This window comes from Haliaeetus leucocephalus, unplaced genomic scaffold, assembly GCF_000737465.1.
Source record: "Haliaeetus leucocephalus isolate CR32 unplaced genomic scaffold, Haliaeetus_leucocephalus-4.0 Scaffold450, whole genome shotgun sequence".
Lineage (NCBI taxonomy): Eukaryota > Metazoa > Chordata > Aves > Accipitriformes > Accipitridae > Haliaeetus > Haliaeetus leucocephalus.
In genome coordinates, this window is record NW_010972886.1 from 21,626,044 (window position 1) to 21,645,551 (window position 19,508).

Below are 19,508 nucleotides of genomic sequence, written 5' to 3' on the forward strand. Positions count from 1 at the left end.
CATTGTCATTACAATCATCCTTCCTGATTTTTATTTAGCATAGTCCAGAGAGCTTCAGTGGGTTAAAACTAAACTAAGGAAAAGCATGCTGTATCGAACAATGAAAAATAGTTATGACTCACACATCACAATATAGCTTAGTTCTCAATAGAGCATTTTAAACCTGATGTTCTTTGTCCTGATCAAACAACTGCCAGCTTTTCCTGGACAACAAGCATTTGTTAGACACACCAAGCCTAGAGGAAGCCACTGAACAGAACCTGCTGGTACCAGAGCAATTCTAGTTGTTGGCCAGAGCTGAAAAGAAACTCCCTTTCATATGCCATTCACCCTCGTTCGCACGAGGTAAAGAACCAGTACAACATTTCTGCATGGCTAAAACACTAAAGACGACACTGGAATACCAGCAGAGCAAACAAGAACAATTACTGACATTCAACTAGAGGAGAAGGTCTCCAGAACAGGTATATTTCTTTTCAGCCCAAGCACAGCTATTGGAGCTTTAACAGCTGTCTGTTCAGACCTAGTAAGCCTATTTGTCTGAAGCCCACCATTCTCTCACTGTAGGAAGCAAATTACATGTTTGTGTTAATTGCTTTAGCTTGCTTGCTGGGACCTGAAGTGCGTTGCATGCACAAATAGACTTTTCTCTTTCACCATCTATAAAGCATAAAAAGCAACACTTGCTAAAGTAATGACTCCCAGCTAATAATGTCCATCAGGAAAGATGCATCTTCTCCCCTGCAGAGCTGTGGATTATTTGTTTACATTGCAGCATCTTTCCAGCTAAGATGATGAAAGAAAGTCATCATCCCAGGCACATTTTGGAAGTGCTTAGCAAATCATGGTAGGATTATCATAAGCTGCATACAAGTGCTACTTACGGTGGCAAAAGAATCAAATCCATGAAGACGGTTATGTTCTCCAGAGAAGTAATGAAGCTCTAGAACATCTTCCTGATAGAGATCAAGAATTATTTCCCAGCAGAGACATGACTTAAACCTTGACCTGAAAATAGCCAGTTCTCTTGTGTATCAACTGTTAAGTGATGACTACTTTGGGGCTAAAATGCCTCCTTTGCTCTCCAGCCAGCATACTGAGTGACCTACACTGCTACCTAACTTAGTGTTGAGCAATTTCCCTGATTCTTCAACTCTAAAAACAACTCCCACAGATAGGGCCAGACATAAAAATAGGATGCATTTGTCACAAAGCTGTTCTACTCATCCACAGAAACATACTCAGAGGCATACATATTTTCAGCAGAAAAGGTTGAATCTAGGCAATAGATCCAGCACTGCTTTCCAGAAGATGCCATCTCCTCAATGACTACACAAGGGCTCTTAGAGACTAGCCTTTTAAGGTAATACAAAAAGAGGCTAACCCAAATTAGATACCACTTTTCTGAGGAACTCTTTCAACCATTCTATGAAACTCCCACAGCAGCATTTTGTAGTTAAGACTGGAGGTTATTCATAGCCCTCATGGCAGGGAACAGGTTTCAGAACTGCACTCACTTTTTGGCTTATCCTTAAAGCCATCTTTCTAATGGCAACCTCAGTGTTTAAAGTCTGAAGTGTGGAGGTGGTCAGTAAGTAATTTGAATGCTTAGGAAAATAGCTCTTGGCTCTTTTGTTCTGAAGGGATGGAGTGGAATTATTCTGGAATTTCTTTTTCTCTGTGTTGCATACATTTAAATACTTTCTACTAGTGATTTTTCTTCCTTCCTTGTTTTATTTTATTCTTGTTACAAAAATGAGATGTCAGAAAATCTGACACATTGCTGTACCATATGCTTAGTGTCTATTTCCAGCAGCAGGTGAGAATCTCATGATTCAATTCCCACCTGTGCCAAGGCCATTTTACACCAATTTTCTCTGTAGGAAAACATGGAATAAACCCGATAAAATCTGTGGAAGACATGTATATATGGGTTGCTATGCACAGTTTCAGCATTGCCCATATGAAAAGGGAGTACATATACCCATGTCCATCCCTGCACTGTAAGTATTAAAACAGGAAAGCACTGCCTAAAGCCAGCATCACCAAGCCAAAATGTTCTACAAGCTTGGTCAGTCTCTGGAAAATAACTTGTCAGCTTCCTTCTGCAGCTCCATTTTCTTTTACTCTTTTAGGGCTCATGCTTAGAAACTTCCATTTAAAAAAGAAAAAAAAAAAAGTATTTTCTTGTAATCACCAGGTGACAGGATATGGTGGTTTAAGGCATAGCACTTGTTATTGGAAAATGCAAGTCTCAAATACCACACTTGATGAATCTACAAATCTGTCCTTCCTGGAACAAATTTGGGTCTTGAAATCTTAGCATCATTCACCAGAGTCCTATTCCCTGATTTATTTATCAGCGAGTCCTTGCCTTGAAGCAGCGTAATGATGTTTTCTCTCTGATGTCTAATTGCCAACTGGAGGGCTGTACAGCCAGTGATATCTTCCACGTCAAGCAGAGCACCAGCCTTAATCAAGGTCTTTATAATGGCCATATTGCCCTTGAGGACAGCAAGGTGCAAGGGTGTCCAACCCACTTTGTTCTTAGCATTGACATCTGCCTTGCACTCCAGAAGATTGATGACAGTCAGAAAGGAGCCCCGCTGGACTGCAAAATGGAGGGGGGCCCACTCTGACTTCTCAGCAATGTTGGGATCTGCCCCACATCTCAATAGCTCACAGACTACCGGCTCATCACTGTAGCGAGTAGCCAAGTGAAGTGGTGTCCAGTCCATGCTTCCTTTGGCATTCAGTCTGGCATGGCTATCTTTTAGCAGGTGGATGATTTCAATGTGTCCTTTGAAAGAAGCCAGGTGCAGGGGAGTCCAACCTTTGTCTGTCCTCAGCTCCACATTGGCTCCGTATTTGATGAGCTTCTCACAGATGAGGTACTTCCCTCTCACCACAGCCAGGTGCAGGGCACTGTAATGATTTTGATCCAGGCTGTTGACAGAGGTCCCATTCTTCAGCAAATAATGGACTACCCTGAACTTCCCCCTCTCCACAGCAACATGAAGTGGGGTTCTATGGTTCTTCTGTTTTTTCTCCAGGTCTGCTCCTTGACTGGCAAGCAGTTTCACCAAACTCACATGTCCAAAGCAAGCTGCCACATGGAGGGCAGTTTTCCCATCAACCTCCTGGGTATTGGAGTCAGCCTGGCGAGATAGCAGTACTCGGGCCACATTCTCAAAGTTGTTCTGTGATGCCAAGTGCAGAGGGGTCCACCCATCATGCTCTTGAGCATTTACCTGTGCCTGGTGGTCCAGCAAGAGGCGTACAATTCTATCATCCCCATTCTGAGCAGCAAAGTGAAGAGGTGTCCAGCCATCGTCATCAGGCATATTGATGTCTGCATCATGCTCTATCAGAACTGAGCAGATCTCTGGCGACCTCTTCTGAACAGCCATAATGAGCGGGGTGTAGCCACAGACTACCTGGCTGTTCACATTGGCTTTACAGCTCAGGAGAAACTTCACCTTTTCCACATTTCCCTGGATCACCATAAGGTGAAGTAATGTGAGGCCATTTTCATGGACTCTAAAGATTTCCTCAGACAGGATGTCCTCTGGACTTTCAACCTCACTGTAAGAAGGTGGGATACGAACCTCCTGATTATCAGTTTCTAAAGGCAAGGGAAACAAAACAGGAGAAAGAGAGTAAGACCAAGTGAAATAGCTTGGTGTGCACAAGATGGGAGGGAGAGCACGTGAATCTTCATAGTATGAAATGAAATAAAAGTCATTTTTAGAGATAGGGAATATGAAATGAGGCAAGTCTGCTACATGCAGTCTTTTAGAAAGCAGTGAGACATTTGACCTCTCCCTCACAGGAACTATATCTGCTATTTCCTGTATAGTTAATTTTCCTTAACTTAAAAAGAAAAGTCACCCACATGGAAAACTTTCTTGAGCCACATCCATATCACCGGAGAGCGAGGAAATAGTCTATTTTTTGTAGGTTTCCCCTTCTTTATTTTTGAATTATAAAGAAAGTCCCCTACTTACCACCACTTCTGGTGACTCTGGGGAAGGTGAACTCTTCTTTGTCACTCTCGTTTTCAGGAAGGGGAAAAGAAAAAGCCGTAAGACAAAGTTGTTTATTTGCATTCTATAAGGTTTGGACATAGTTCTTTGCTACTGCTCTAGAATTTTGTATTATCATTCGAGTGGTTTTTACCCAATCTTGTTATTGTGTCCAAAACTCAGCAGAGCAAATCATGATGCTAACATGAATGCGGGACCCTGAAAATGATCTCTGGATATCAATGAGACTTGCCTCCTCTTACTACTTTGCTCCCAAACATACATATATTCTACTTCTTTACTGCAGCACGTGCCCATGGCAGCATCCCAGCTAGTCATTTTCCCTGTTGCATAGTGAATCCAAACACCCCCACTTCCTCAATCCTCTATACTCAGGCATCTCATTTCTTGCTGACTGCACAACTAGGCAAAACCTCAAAATAGCAATAGTTCTCAACTGCTACTTCTGCCTGTATGAAGCTGACTTCTAGGCACAATTACACTCCAGTAGCTGGGCTAAAATTAGGACTATCCTGAAACCTGATTTTTTTTCTTAGAGAAACACAGGGATTTAAAACTTTTTTTCTTCCATGAGAGTTGTTTCAACTGGAACGTCTTCAGTTCCATGGAGCGGGAAAATGGTCATCTGAATGCATATGCCAGTGCTATGAGCAGAAGCCCCGTGATTCTGTGTCTGCCTGAGCTTCTTTTAATGACTGAGGCCTACATGATAAACCCACTTCATCTGAGCAGATAGAAAAAAGGGTCTTCCTCTCGGACTGTCTGTCATTTAGCACACTGGCCAGCTTTCTAAATTTATTTGCAAGTTTCCTGTCCCCATAAATGAATTACAGATGTACAACCTATCCAAACACACTGTGCAAAGGTTGCTGAGGTGCCCTTGTCTGATGAAAAACAGTGATGAGAGAGGAAACACGTTCTCAAGAACTGGTAAGAACAGGGAAAGGACTCAGTGGAATTTCCTGAGTGGTACTGGGAAGCCTTCCTCACCTGCTGGTTCCCAGAGATGGCAGGCTTGTGGGACATCTTCCTAACAAGGCGCTCGTTCTCTGGATCTACTACAAGGCTTTGTATCAGTGACAGCAGCATGTCTGTTTCTACAGGGATATCTACCAGAGCAAAAAGACTGTTAGCTGTGCAGACTACCCAGATGTTCAGAAATCAGTCAGTACCCAAGGTTGTGGAAGTCTTCCTGTATCCTCCATGTGGGGAGGAAGGAAAGAGGGAGAAAGAGGATGTGTTGACAGCAAATGGGTACCAAGCATTTCCAAGGCAACATGCGATTTAACTGGCAAAGAGTTATATGCAAGCTTATCCCTCACTTGTTAATCCCTGCAGCTAACCCTTGGCTAATCCATATCACAATCAGCTACTACACCTGTAAAGCTTGGTCTTTGCTTGGGGTCTTGGTCCCAACACCTCTTCATCAAGTCAACCATCTGCTGGCATTCCCCTGGCCAGTCATCACTGATGGGTTCTAGGCAGGGCCTCTTTCCTGCTGCAACCTTGACTATAATGGCCATCATGTTGGCTCCTGAAAAAAAGCAATGTGCACTAGGCTTTATCTCTGTGAAGGTGACTGTAATAAACATTTAATAAGTGCAGAGCATGTAAGAAGTGTTCATATTTACCTGCATAAGGTTTCTTCTGCATAAGTATCTCCCAAATGACAATTCCAAAGCTGCAGGCAATGAGATCATGAGCAATCACTCCCATATGTACAAGAACATAAAATTCACTTATTGCTTTCATCTTCTTGAGAAATGGGAAAATTAGGAAAGATATTCTTCAGGATAGAAGGATTTCATCCCCCACACGAAAAGGACAAGATCTTATGAATTATCACATACATCTCTGATGCCTCAGCAAAAGGGTTGGTGTAGTGAATGAGGGATTTAGAGCATTTCCTGTAAAAGTCAGGCTCTCAGTGCTTATTTTTCACTTTATTCACATTGGGTTTTAGAGCCCCTGACTATTGCAAGTTCATGCGGCCATGCAAATCCTCCTTTGGTTCTTGTCTTGGGTTACTGTGTAGTGTAGTGGGTAAGGAACTGATGAATTTCCAGAATGTATATATGTAGCTTGTGTAAGTGGGCTGCAAAGCACTTCGGCCAAAAGGAAAAAAATAAAGTTGAAATCTTTTCTCCACCTGTTACTGACCAAAATGAAGCTGAATACCAAAGAAGACAAGCAATATTACAGTTGCTTTAAAATCAAAATTAACCTAAGCAGCAACTGCTATGAAAGAGCAGACACTGTCTGTCCTGTGCTCTAATCTTACTCCTTTTCTATAACAACTTCCAGCAACCTAACAGGCTACGATGGAACCTAAGGCAGTAAGTCTACGTCTGCAGCTCCCATGGGATCAGTGCTGCACAGAGGTGCATCTGGTAAGAAACAGATGATTATCCACAGATAATCCCACTCCCCCTCACTCCCCACCATTGAGGTTGGAGTAACACATCAGTCCCAGTGTGTTCCCCACCGAGGCCATTATGGAAGGCAGAGAGCCAGAATATAAACAAAACGAGGCAATGTGCCAGTCTCTCTCGTTCTGTGTAAGAGCTAGGTGGCAACCCTGTGTGACCTCTGAACGGAAAGGCAGCCCTTACCTGTACACATCATATTTGATTCCTGGGGGCTTGCTGTTCTGGAGAAACATTTCTGGGGGGATGTAGCTCAAAGTGCCTCTCAAAGCAGAGCTTTCAATATATTGCATTCGGCTAGACTGCTCCATCCATTTCGACAGCCCGAAGTCCGAGATCTGCAAGCAGAAAAAATGAGAGCCTCCCCCATAATGCTCACAATCTCACCCCTCCTTATATTAGCTGGGAGATACCTCCATCCTTCATGATCAGGGATATGAGGAGGTGCCTAGCAGCTGAAACTTGATAAAATCCTGATAAAATTGCAGTCCGTGCTTTTCAGTGAGTCCAGCAGATCAGCATTTCCTCCTAAGTTGGAGCCTTCAGTTCCCAGTTCTGGCACAGATTGCCTGTACGATCTGGAGGTACTTTGTTTACCAGCTGCTTCTTATAGGCCCCACCAGTCAATCTTTCATTGAGTGTTCCTGAAGAACCTAACTTACTAGGATTCTGGACTCATTTGGCAAAAATAACCTTTCTCATATTTGAGAAATAACCTGTCCCTACAAACACAGCATTAAGGTCATACCTTGACATGCATATTCCCATCTAGGAGAATGTTCCCTGGTTTTAGATCTAAGTGCAGCAAAGGAGGTGTCATGCTATGCAGGAAATTCATAGCCAAGCTCATCTCATGGATAACCCGGAATTTGAGCTGCCATGACATTTTGTGAGTGGGAAGAATTTTCTCCAAGGACCCTCTCGCCATATATTCCATCACTATCCCCAAAGGGCTGTTGCAGACCCCATAGATAGTGACAATGTGCTGGAATTTTATTTTCTCCATCTTGGTTGCCTCTTCCATTAGACAGTTCATACTGGTCCTGGGGGGAAAAAAAAACACAAAACAAACAAAACAAAAAACGTGGAACCAAGAAATGGTATCAGTCGATTCACGAGCTAAGTTATGGTATAGTAGGTTAGTGGTATCTAGCCTTTCCAAGCAGCCCTGCCTACCCCAAAAAGATTCATTCCAATTTGCCCCTTGAACTGGTGATAATGCAACCACATCATGATCTTTTGCAGACTAAAATCTAACATACAAGGTGTTATGACTTTTCAAAATGAGCCGAGGATTGTTTGGGCAAATTCAACCACCAGGCTCCTAGAGAAAGAGATCAAAACTTCCATCTTAGTCCAGCTCTTAGAAGACCTTCAGTGATCACAGAAAGCCTTGTCCACGTGCTCGTTTTCACACTGTGGTGAAATTCCCAAGGGATGCTCCTGAAAGCATGATGTCGGGAGCAGGCACAGCATGGTGTCGTGGTTTAACCCCAGCCAGCACCTAAGCACCACACAGCTGCTCACTCACTCCCCCCCACCCAGTGAGATGGGGGAGAAAATCAGGAAAAGAAGTAAAACTCGTGGGTTGAGATAAGAACAGTTTAATAGAATAGAAAAAAACCAATAACGATAATGATAACACTAATAAAGTGACAGCAGTAATGATAAAAGGATTGGAATATACAAATGATGCACAGTGCAATTGCTCACCCCCCGCCAATCGACGCCCCATTAGTCCCCGAGCGGCGATCCCCCCGCCCCCACTCCCCCCAGTTTATATACTAGATGTGACATCACATGGTATGGAATACCCTGTTGGCCACTTTGGGTCAGCTGCCCCAGCTGTGTCCCATCCCAACTTCTTGTGCCCCTCCAGCTTTCTCGCTGGCTGGGCATGAGAAGCTGAAAAATCCTTGACTTTAGACTAAACATTACTTAGCAACAGCTGAAAACGCCAGTGTTATCAACATTCTTCTCATACCTAGCTCAAAAACATAGCACTGTACCAGCTACTAGGAAGACAATTAACTCTATCCCAGCTGAAACCAGGACACATGGTGAGCCATGCCTTTTTCATACACCACAAGTCCACAGGGTAGCCTCAGTGACAGCCTGCACACTGCTTGCTGGCAGACACACTAACGTACTGAGCTTGAGTACATGGAGGCTTGGCATACCTATGCCTATGCCTCTGCCTGCAGCTTTCTGTCCGTGAGCATGGTGAATCTGGTCCCAGAGGGAGTCTAGACATGTCTGTCCATTGTTGCCAGTTTTGGCAGACCTGTTTCACTAAATCTTTACATTTCCCAACCTGCTGAACGAGTTGGGATGCCCAGAGCATGCTGACAGCAGCCAAGCAGTAAAGTGCCAAAACTGCATTTAAAAAGAGCACCCTGGGAATGAATCTGAGCTTGCAACATTACGCCAGGCCACTAATAGCTCTAAACATAGTTCAGCTAAGCAAATCCTTCTGCCAGACTTCCTCTAGCAGGCTCCCCACAGTAAAACGTACCTCTGTATTGAGGAGTCTCAGGTATTATCTTTCCTACTGCAGGAGAAAGGGTTAACACAGGAAGAAGTTGCAACCTGCAGCGTAGAGGGTTGCAGATAGACTGACTCTTCCCCCTCCCAGGAAAATGATGCGTGTGGAGATAGAAGCGACTTCTGTGATTTCTGGTTCCCTTCTGGGACAGAATCTCTGGGCACAGCCCCTGTGTGCCTCCCTCCCAGGCACCCCAGGGGCTGGTGGGAGCTGACCTGCACAGAAGGTTGTGCTGGATCCTGTGGTGGATCAGGATTGTGGGAAGTGACAGAGGGAGTGAGATTAGCCCAGGGGGAGGCATTTGCACCATTAGCACAGATACGTGAGAAGGTACAGCAAGAAGGTGGATGTTGGACAAGCAAAGGGAGCCCCAAGAAATGAGGCTTGTAAGGGAGAAAAGCAAGAGCCCCAAAGTGATTCCCATATAAGAATCTGAGTGTTTCAACCCTCTGGGAAATACTGTGGCTGCATCTGTGGCTGTATTTTCTTTTCTGTGGATTCCCTGTGATTTTTTTTTTCTCTCCTCAGCCTCAACAGACCTGCGAACTATGAGCCTCTGCAGCTGACAGAAGTTGAGGCGAGAGCCATCTTCCACCCACTCTCTTTCCTTCTCTCAGGTGATACATAGATTCAGTGGCATTCACTGAGTACCTGCCCTCCTTGCTTTCATGTGCCCACAGGGATGTCTTCCATCATCCCACAAAATCCATCTCCTGTTTTCTCCTGACAAGCAAAACCATCCAAGGTTAATAAACTGGCTGTCAATTTGCCCCATCATTTTGAAGGAACAGTGCAAAGCAGTTGGTTACGCATCACGAATGCGAGCAGATGGAAGTCACCACACCATTGTCTCCATTCATAGCTACTGACGAGACACATTGTTTTTACAAGCCCAGAGACAGGAGTGCTAAGGACTTTTAAAAGCTCCTCTGAAACTTTTGCCTCCTTTGGCCCCCTTACCAGCCATCTGTGCTGCTGTGCTTTTTTCAAACCACTGAGTGGCCTGGAAACTTTCAGTTTTGCATTTGGGGCTTGTACTTAGTGCTGACAGATAAACCAGAACCATTTTATAATACGCACGAAAAGGCTCATGACAGATTCATATGCAATGCACTCAAAGATGTTTTCTGTGGGTATGTGTGCATTAGACAAACTGCACACTGAAGGTCTGCCTCTCACAAATGTGGAAACATTCTAAAGCAAGTAGAAACAGCCATTGAACCATACACCCCAGATGCACAACACTACAGGACCAGTGCTGGCCCTTCTTACACCCCCCCCAGAAAGGAAGGATTTTGGGCACGGCCATAGTGCAGGACAGCACGGTCTTGTCTTGTAATCCAGAACTCACAGGGGTTACTGAAAAGCATAATGTAAGTCAGAGCAGCCTCAAGGCTGTTTAGATATATGTAAGGGGTAGGAAAGCCTTTTATAACACTATGTTGGAGTGCAAAGTTATTTTAATGACAAAATAGTGCAACTTCAGTCCCTAGGACATCAGTACAGTAACTATTAAAGGCACATGAATTGTTAGACATTTTTCCCAAACTCAGATTTTCAGATTTAGGTTTTCAAATCCTGGTGATTGCAGAAATGTTGTTTTTAAAAACAACAACAACAACAACAACAAAAAAACACCCATGAATGTTTCTGTTCACATTCAACCATTCTTCTGGAGTGTACACTAGGAGTTGATATAATCCATGAAAGCCATATGAATAAATTTACTAGAATTAATATATGCAGAAGTAAAACTGATTAACTTGACTCATTTTTTTTTTTCCCCAAAAGAAAATGAAATGCAAACGTAGTACCTGAAGAGCATAAGCAGTGCAAACGAAAGAGGACAGTCACTGCTCAAACTGAACCATCTCAGTTGTTGTCAGTAACATGACAAGAAGTCATACAAGCATGTGATTTTTAACTAGGCAGGATCCTTCCAACTTGAACAGAATAAAATTTGAGAATAAGTAACTTAATTGACTCAGTTTTTAGATCAGGATTGCCTATATTGTATGTGGTATTGGCAGTAGTTGCAATTACCTGGCTTTGTTCTATCTCCAGACCCAAGGTAGTCAGCAGAGAAGTCTCTGCAGGTGAGAGACACAGCAAAAAGTAAACTGAAGGTGCAGATGCACCATCAAGAGAAAAGAACATGTCTGGAGGGTAAGTGAGGGAGCAGAGTGCTTTGTGAGGCCAGCAAAACCAGCTGGAAATTCTCTGTCCCTCAGCTTTAAATCCGGTGATTTTAGTGACTAATTTAGTTTAATAGATACCCATTAGTCCCAATGTCCAGTGAAAGCTGCAAATAAGTAATCAGGCTGCTTTTATCCACGTGCCCATGTTTAGTTTAAGATGCCTACTTCAGCCTCCAGATTTCAACACTAACTGTTCCGAGTAGGTGTTCTTTTCCCACCTGCACATGCACACACACACACACACACACGAAAGAAAGAGAGGCAAACGTCCAGATCAGTAGTGGTTTTTCCACTCCCTTTGGGAACCAAAAACTTGACTTCCCAGGGAGAAGAAGCCATGTGAACATTTCCTTCAGAGTTTTAGCACCAATTCACCATAGATGGCTCTAATTGACAGTTTGAACTGCTGAGCTAGAAGAGACCGCAGTTACCTCTCCACGCTGGTGTCCTGCAGCAGATACGGGGAGCACTTCACTGCATAAACTGTTCTCCACCTCTTGTGCTTGACTTGGTACACATGCCCAAAGCCTCCACTGGCCACTTTAACCCAGTCTTCTTCAAAATCCTCCTTATTAAAGACAGTTAAGCTGCCCAGTTGCCGGTCTCTCTCCGAAGTCATGACAGAAAAGTCAGCCTGGCTGGCTGCCTCCTGCTCAGGCGGTATCAGAGAAGAATAAAGGAGCTCTTCCTACTTCTGACTTGCATAGGGAGGTAGGGAGTTACCCGAGATGAGCCATGCTAGTTACTGCCAAGAGGTGGATCCTAAGTGTCGCTCTCATTTGGTATGCAGAGGAGCTGCATCACTTAATTCCAGGCACTCATGCCAGGCTACTGTGCAGAGCCTGGCCAGGCTGGATATACGTCTACATTTCCATAAGGCTGCCCTCCTCTCTAGTATCGAGCGCTGGGTGGGCAAATGCTGAAAGAATACAAGATGAAAAATGGCACAATGCAACAATCCTTTAGCAATTGCACTGTGCTGAAGATGGGATTCCTCGCCTGAGGCATCAGTATACGCTGGGTGAAAGCGAGGCAGATGGATACTGAAAGGGAAGGAAGGCTTTACACAGAGAGAAATCCACAAGGCTCCTGTGCAGCATTGCACACGTGAGCTGGATGAAGAAGTGGAAAACTCTCCAGAAAGATAAAGAACAGAGGAGACCCCAGAACTAGCATGTGGCGAACATGAGTGCATGAAACTGAGAAAATACTTAAACAGAAATACAACAGACATGGTGAGCCAGCGTGGTTACCTCGGGGATAAAGTATGCTGTTGAATGCCTGCAAGGGGCATTTGAAGAAACAGGAGAATACTGAAGAGCTGGTCTGAGCAGTTTAACTATTACTGTGTGAGCACTAGTAACAGCACGCATGCTTTTAGTTGCTTTATGCCTTGACTCCCCAGCTGTAAAAAGGGTTTAATGACACTCGTCTGGGTCTTGTGCGTACATCTTGTGCATACTTTCAAGACTTAGCACAGGGACTATCTCTGTAGGTAAGTCAATGCCAAATACAACGTGGTGCTGGTTTCCTCAGTGCTACTGCAATACAAACAATAATTAGTACTTCTGAAGGGTAATTGTCATTGAGTCTTGACTTGGAGTTTTTAGCTGTATATCAGATCCAGGTGGAAGCGCAAGCTACTTCTCCACTGCATTTGACATGAAGTGCTCTGGCAATGGCCCATCACTCACAACTGCAAGGCTTTAAGGAAAGAAGGAGAAGAAAAAGGAAAAAAGCCAGCCAGGCTCTGCAGCTTTTTAGGGGAAAAAAAAGGCATTAGAGTCTGACACGTGATTGTTGCTGATTCCCTGCTCCTCCCTAAGAGTTGCCCACCAATTGTGATGCCCCTGGCTACCTCCACTCCCGCATGCTAGCACTCACCTCCCAACACAACTTCAGAACCGAGAACAAGCATGATGGGGCTCCATTCCCTCATGTTCAGGCACGGGCAGGACAAGCTGTTACTGAAATGCTCAAGTTTTATTATAGAAAATTCAGGAGAAGGTGAGGGAGTGGAGGAAAACACTCCATGGTTGCAGAGTGGCAGCTGCTGCTGCTTCACTTCCTCCACAGAGCTCACAGGTGTGCTGCATTTCTTGGCAATTGCCTCAGGCACTTTCCAGGGTCTGTCTCAACTTTAATGGCATTAAAATAAAAGGTTAGGAAGTGAGGCAGTGTGTATGGAAGGGTTAAAAGATGGAATTTTGGTCCGTGGATGAACACTAAGAAGTATATAACTAAGAAATGCACTCAGCACAGGGAACAGATAGTTTATTGTCTATTGTTTGAAATGCTGACCACGGGGATAAGGAGGTTGAGCAATGTTAGGGGAGGTAGTATGTGCAATAATGGAGGAATATGAGGCACCAGACCTTGCAGAAGTCCTGCTGTTGGGTAGAGCATAGTGGATGTGACTGATGGATTATGGTAATACGCCACATGCACAGAGCCCATGAACCAGTAGAAGGGATGGCTATGGCACGTGCAGCATGCCTGGCCAGTGGGCACATCTGCCATAGGCTCCCTATGTTGCAATCGAGGCGTGTTTTGGCACTCGTTGGCCACGAGTGTCGACGCCTGTTCCTCCGCAAATGTACAAAATACCGGGGTTTTCCGAAGAGCAGTGGGCAGGTGGACGGCAAGGTCACCGTTGCCTCTGTGGGGACACCCTCGTAAAGCTGGCGCCTACCAACTGCTGGGCTGAGCTTGCGGCGCAAGACGGCACAAGAACGTACAGATGGTTCATCTTCTTCACAGTCCTTGGCTCAGTAAGTTAATAGGTGGGTTTTTTTGTTTTGTAAGATACCCTTAGCGTAACGCATGTGTGTAGTTAATAAAATGCTTGCTTTTTCCCTTATAGTCAGTGTGTGTGTTTACCTTCTTGGGAATCCTCGAAACCACCCTAAAACAGGCAGTCATGCCCATCATTTACACCTTTGTTGACAACAGCAACTTGCATTTCTTGAAATGAACCTTTCCTGGTTTTGCCCCAAACTGGGGAGCAATTTTACTCCGGTCCACTCCAAAGAACACCTTAACTGTGGAAGTGGCGCTCCAACTCACTGATTTGCAATTGTGACACTTTCTTTTGAATTTCCTAAGGCACAAGCTAGCGGTGCTTCTCTGAAGTGAATGAGAACACTGCAGTTATCGATGGCTCTCCTCAGCCTCGAGATGCAGAAGGATGGAGGCTGAGATGGTCAGGGAGGGCTGCGGCCTTGCCTGCTCTCAAAAACTCAGCCCCAATTTGCTCTGCATACCGGTCCCATTGCACAACACGTGCAACTGCAACTCTGCCCTTAACAGCTCATACGTCCATCCCCCTCCCCTGAACTAAGTGCCCTGCCAGCTACAGCTCAGTCCAAAGGTGAACCAGCATAAATCACTCCTACAGCAACGCTGCCCCACCACCAAACTTGTCTCTGGAAACTGCCACCTGATGTCCCTGAGATTCCCCTTGCAAACAGCCAGGACCAACACACACAGCAAAAATTCCAATGGTTGCTGAAGGTTAAAATTGCATGTGCAGTGCATTTTTACTGGCCTCAGTGAAAGCAGAGTTGGGCAACAAAGTAGCTCAATGGGGAACAGGCAGTTGGAGAAAGCATTTTATTGGGTACCCCCAGCACTGAGTAGCTGGGCAAAGGGCAGGGACAGAAGCTGTTTTGGGACAGAGAGGAGGAATGTGTTCCTCCAGAGGCTGAGGTCCAGCAGCTTCCTCCCCCATGCAGGTGCTGAAAGAGAAGCATTCAGAACAGGGGAAACCACCTCAAAATCCCTGCTCTTGAGTACTTGTCCCCTGGCACGCACACAGCCTCAAAGGACACTTTGGGTGGCTGCAGAGCCCTTCCACTCCCCACAGCTGGTGCAGCAACATCAAGGTACAAAAAGTAGTTCTGAGACGTCTTTGGGAAGTCGTGTCATCTTAATGCAGAAGTGGAGCAGCTTCTGAAAATCTTGAGAACTGCAGAGAGCCAAGTACCTGCTCCAGAAGCACAGACAACCTCCCCAAAGGGCCAGGGATGCTTTAGGCTTCGCAGCCCCAAAGACAGGGACATCGCCTTCCCAGGAGTGCCTTTCGCTTGCCCCTTCTTCATCCCGATGCTGCTCCTCCTCTTGCTCACTCTTGCCTCGCTGTTCCACAAGACACCTCTTCTTTCTCTGCCAGCTGCTGCCAAGGAAGGAGGACATGGTTAGGCCTGAAAAGCGCCAACTCCTCCACCTGAAGGAAACGGGGATCCCTACACCCTGCGAGGGAGCTCCCCAAGGCACCACCCGGCCACCACCCACCTGCCCGCAGAGGCCCCACCTCCGCAAAACCCTCCTACTTCACCTTGTCTCACCAAAGCGACGCACAGCAGAGTTCACGCCGGTGCCGGAGCTGGGCTCGGAGGCAGGCACCCTGGGCAAATCCAGCTGGGCATGCAAGGCAGCGGCCAAAGAGGCTGCACCCCTGCTTACAGGGGGCTCGAGCCGCTGCCTGAACTGCAAAGCGCCTGGGACTCCAGGGCACTGGCCGGGCCCTCACTTACAGGGCAGCCCTGGTCCCAAAGGCCCACAGAGGCTCCTTCTCTCCGATTCAGGGGCACCCTGACCTGCACCCTGCTAACGGGGCAGTCACCCCACACAGGCTGCCAGCTGAGCACTATCCAAGAGTGCTGGGCACTTTCTGCCCTGAAGGCAAGTGAATCGGCAGCAGTGGCTGGTGACTGTTGCAAGGGCTTTTCCTGGGAGGTTTTGGGGGCTTGGGCAGAAGAACTTCCAGAGGTGGGTTCGTCGTCACTTGGGACAAGCTGCCACTTGAATGCAGAGCAGCTGGTTGGAGGGTGACTGGTGTTTGGGGCCTGCAAGTGGTGCTTGCTACCCTAAATCTGCTGCCTTGCCCTGCCGTGCCCTGGTCCCCTTGCTCTCTGCTCTCAGCCCCAGGAGCAGCTTGGGAGAAAGACAACCACGGGGGAAGGCAGGAGGCTGGGGGCAAGGGGCCTGTTCTGGGCAAGCAGGGCCCATGTCCTGCCCAGGCAGCCCTGGCACTGGGAAGCCCTTTTATTGCCCTGAGCTGGGCCACTGCCCCAGAAGCAGGGCTGGGGCCTCTGCTCTTTAAATGTCCAGGCTGCTGGGCACCACACAGTGAGAAAAGTGGGTCTAAGGCGGCTGAGCCTGGGGGGGTAGAAGGGCGGAAGGATGGCCAGGGACCAGGGAACACTGTGGGGAGGTCCCTCCGAGGGCCAGCGTCCCTCTCTCCTCCAGGCAGAGGAGCTGGTGCTTAACTGCGCCCTCCTTCCTTGGCAGCAGCTCCCGGAAAAGAAAGAAAAAAGAGGCATCCATCGTGCGTGGAACCACGAGGCAAGAGCAAGCGAGAGGAGGAGGGGCAGGCTGAAGAAAGGGAGGGAGAAAGGCGCTCTGGGCAAAGGGACCTCCCTGTCACCGGGGCTGTGGTCACACAAGAGCATTTTGGCGCTTTTGGGATGGTTTTTATGGGTCTGGGGGAGGTACTTGGCTCAGTGCTATTCCCTAGATTTTTAGAAGCCATTCCAATTCTGTGGTAAGAAGACACAACTTCAAAATCTTTGCCTCTGAAAGGCCAGGGCCAGGGCCACCCACCTGATTACAGGGGGTCCCTCCAAGCACCTCCCACCGAGCGCAGGGGGCACGCACAGCCCTACTTACAGGGCAGTCCCCCGCGGCTCGGCACACACTCCCAACAAGCCCCACGGGGCCCGAGGCTCCCACCTGCGCCCCACTTAAGGGCTGGCCGTCTTGGCTGCAGCACAACACCACGTCTTCAGGAGCCCAGGGAGCGACCTCGACCCCAACTGTGGGGAGGTCGCCCCAGCCAAAAGCAGCGCCAAAGGCAGGACTGCGCCCTCCGGCACAGCGCTTCCTCAACCTGCACCCTCTAAAGGGCGAGGGAGGGCTTGCTCCTGGTACCTGGCTAGGGCAGCCTCCCCAGCCCTGCTTACAGGGAGGGCAGGCTGCTCCTGGGGACAGAGGGCTCCACGGCTCGTGACACACGCCCCGAGTACAGGGCTGTCACGCTGGCAGGTCACCAGCAGGACAGGCAGCCAGGCAGGCAGAGACCCAGGCCCGGACTACAGGCAGGTCGCGCTGCCCGCGCTACGACAAGGCGGCTTCGCCTTAGAAAGAAGGGGCAAGCCCGGACTCTCCCTCCACTCATGGGCTCAGAGGGGACCCCCCACTGCTGCACAGAGCTCTTCTTTCCCTCCTGGGAAGTTTAAACTAAGCTAAGCTAAGCTAAGCTAAGCTGCAGCGATGTTAACGGGGGCCTAAAGGACAAGCTCACTCGCTCCTCACACCGACAAAGACAAGGACACACAAAGAGAACTTCCCAGAAGAGAGAGCGAGCTCTGTGCAGTCAAGCTCTGGGGAGCCATCCCTACCCCCGAGCAGGAGAGGAGAGCCTCAGACCTGCCCCCTGGGCTGCATGGAGGCCAGAGGAGCCTCAACATGCCAAGGGGCTTCACGGGTGGCCAAAGGGCAAATGCCATGACACGCCCCAACTCCAGGGGGGTCACGCTGGCCAGGCTGCCAACAGGCAGAAAGCCGCCGGGGCCAGAGGAGGGGGGCACGCGGAAAAAGCCCTCCCCTGCTTACAGGGCGGGCTTGGGGTCCAGAGAGCTCCATTTCCCCCTCGGGTGCGGAGACGGTGGCTCTCACCCTCCTTACAGGGTTGCCACTCTCTCCGGGCAGCCTAACCATGGGGCAACATGGCAAAAGGCCAACGACCTGAGCCCTGGTTACAGGGAGGTCGTCCAGTGCAAAGCCAGCCAGGGCACCAAAGGCGCTGGCAATGTTTTTGTGTGACCACAGCCCCGGTGACAGGGAGGTCCCTTTGCCCAGAGCACCTTTCTCTTTCCCCCTCTTCAGCCCACCCCTCCTCCTCTCACTCGCTCTTGCCTCGCAGTTCCACACAATGCCTTGTCTTTCTTGCCCAGGAGCTGCTGCCAAGGAAGGAGGGCACAGGCAAGCGCCAGCTCCTCCACCTGGAGGAGAGCGGGACGCCAGCCCCCGGAGGGAGGTCCCCACAGCACTCCCCGACCCCCAGCCATCCTTCCCCCCTCCTACCCTCTACCCCCCCGGGCTCACCCACCCTTCTCACCGCCATGGTGCCCAGTGGCCCGGAGGGAGGCAAAAGAGCAGAGGCCCCAGCCCTGCTTCCAGGGCAGCGGCCCAGCTCAAGGAAATAAAAAGGCTTCCCAGTGCCAGGACTGCCCAGGCAGGACCTGGGCCCCGCTTGCAGGCACATCCCCAATACCCAGAGGGGGCCCCTTCCCCCCAGCCTCCCGCCTTCCCCCGTGGTTCTCTTTCTCCCAAGCTGCTCCCAGGGCTCAGAGCAGAGGGAAAGAGAGCTAGGGCAGGGCATGCCCAGCCCCACTCATCTCAGCCCCACACCTCTGAAAGGCTGGGGCCAGGGACACCTGCCTGCTTACAGGGGGTCCCTCCCAGCACCTCCCATTGAGCGCAGGGGATGTGCACAGCCCTGCTTACAGGGCAGTCCCCCTCAGCTTGGCATGCTCAAAAGCCCCGTGGAGCCTGAGGCTCTGACCTGTGCCAGAGTTATGGGCTGGCCATCCTGGCTGCAGCACAACAACACGTCTTCAGGAGCTCTACTTCCCCCCCAGGTGCAGAGACAGTGGCTCTCACCCTTCTTCCAGGGTTGCCACTCTCTCCGGGCAGCCTAACCATGGGGCAACACGGCAAAAGGCCAACAAAAGCAAAGACCCAAGCCCTGGTTACAGGGAGGTCATCCTCCAGCACAAAGCCAGCCAGGGCACCACAGGTGCTGGCAACGCCCTTGTGTGACCACAGCCCCGGTGACAGGGAGGTCCCTTTGCCCAGAGTGCCCTTCTCTTTCCCCCACTTCAGTCTCCCGGGCTTCTTCCGCTCCTCTTCTCGCTCGCTCTTGCCTCGCAGTGCCACACGACGGATGCCTCCTCTGTCTGCTCCACCACCAGCTGCTGCATAGGCAGGAGGACGCCGTCAGGACCGAGGGACGCCGGCCCCGCAGGAAGCTCTCCACAGCACCACCCGAAGCCCGCCCATCCTCCCACACCTACCCCCTATACCTAAGCCCCCCTCCGCTACCCCCACCGGAAAAAGCCTCGCAGATCGGCTTTTCTCACCGAATCGGTGCTCCGGTGCTCCCTGCAAGGACGAGTGCCAAGTGCCCTCCGCTGCTCCGGGCTCCGCTCCTCTACCGCTCTCGGCGCGCGCTGGACCTCCGCACCTCCTGTGGCGATGGCTGACCGCGCCTCCCCGAGACGGCGCCTGA

General features: G+C 48.9%; 1 protein-coding gene across 1 annotated transcript; it reads right to left on the bottom strand.

The window, feature by feature from the left end:
- Positions 1–2,276: 2,276 nt before the first annotated feature.
- ANKK1 (ankyrin repeat and kinase domain containing 1) lies at positions 2,277–11,834 on the bottom strand. Its single transcript, XM_010575101.1, has 8 exons — positions 11,647–11,834; positions 7,221–7,515; positions 6,659–6,810; positions 5,678–5,727; positions 5,425–5,580; positions 5,037–5,155; positions 4,008–4,053; positions 2,277–3,625 (listed from the first exon to the last, which is right to left on the bottom strand). The coding sequence occupies exons 1-8, from the start codon at positions 11,832–11,834 to the stop codon at positions 2,277–2,279; spliced, it is 2,355 nt and encodes a 784-aa protein (XP_010573403.1).
- Between the last annotated feature and the right edge of the window lie 7,674 nt (positions 11,835–19,508).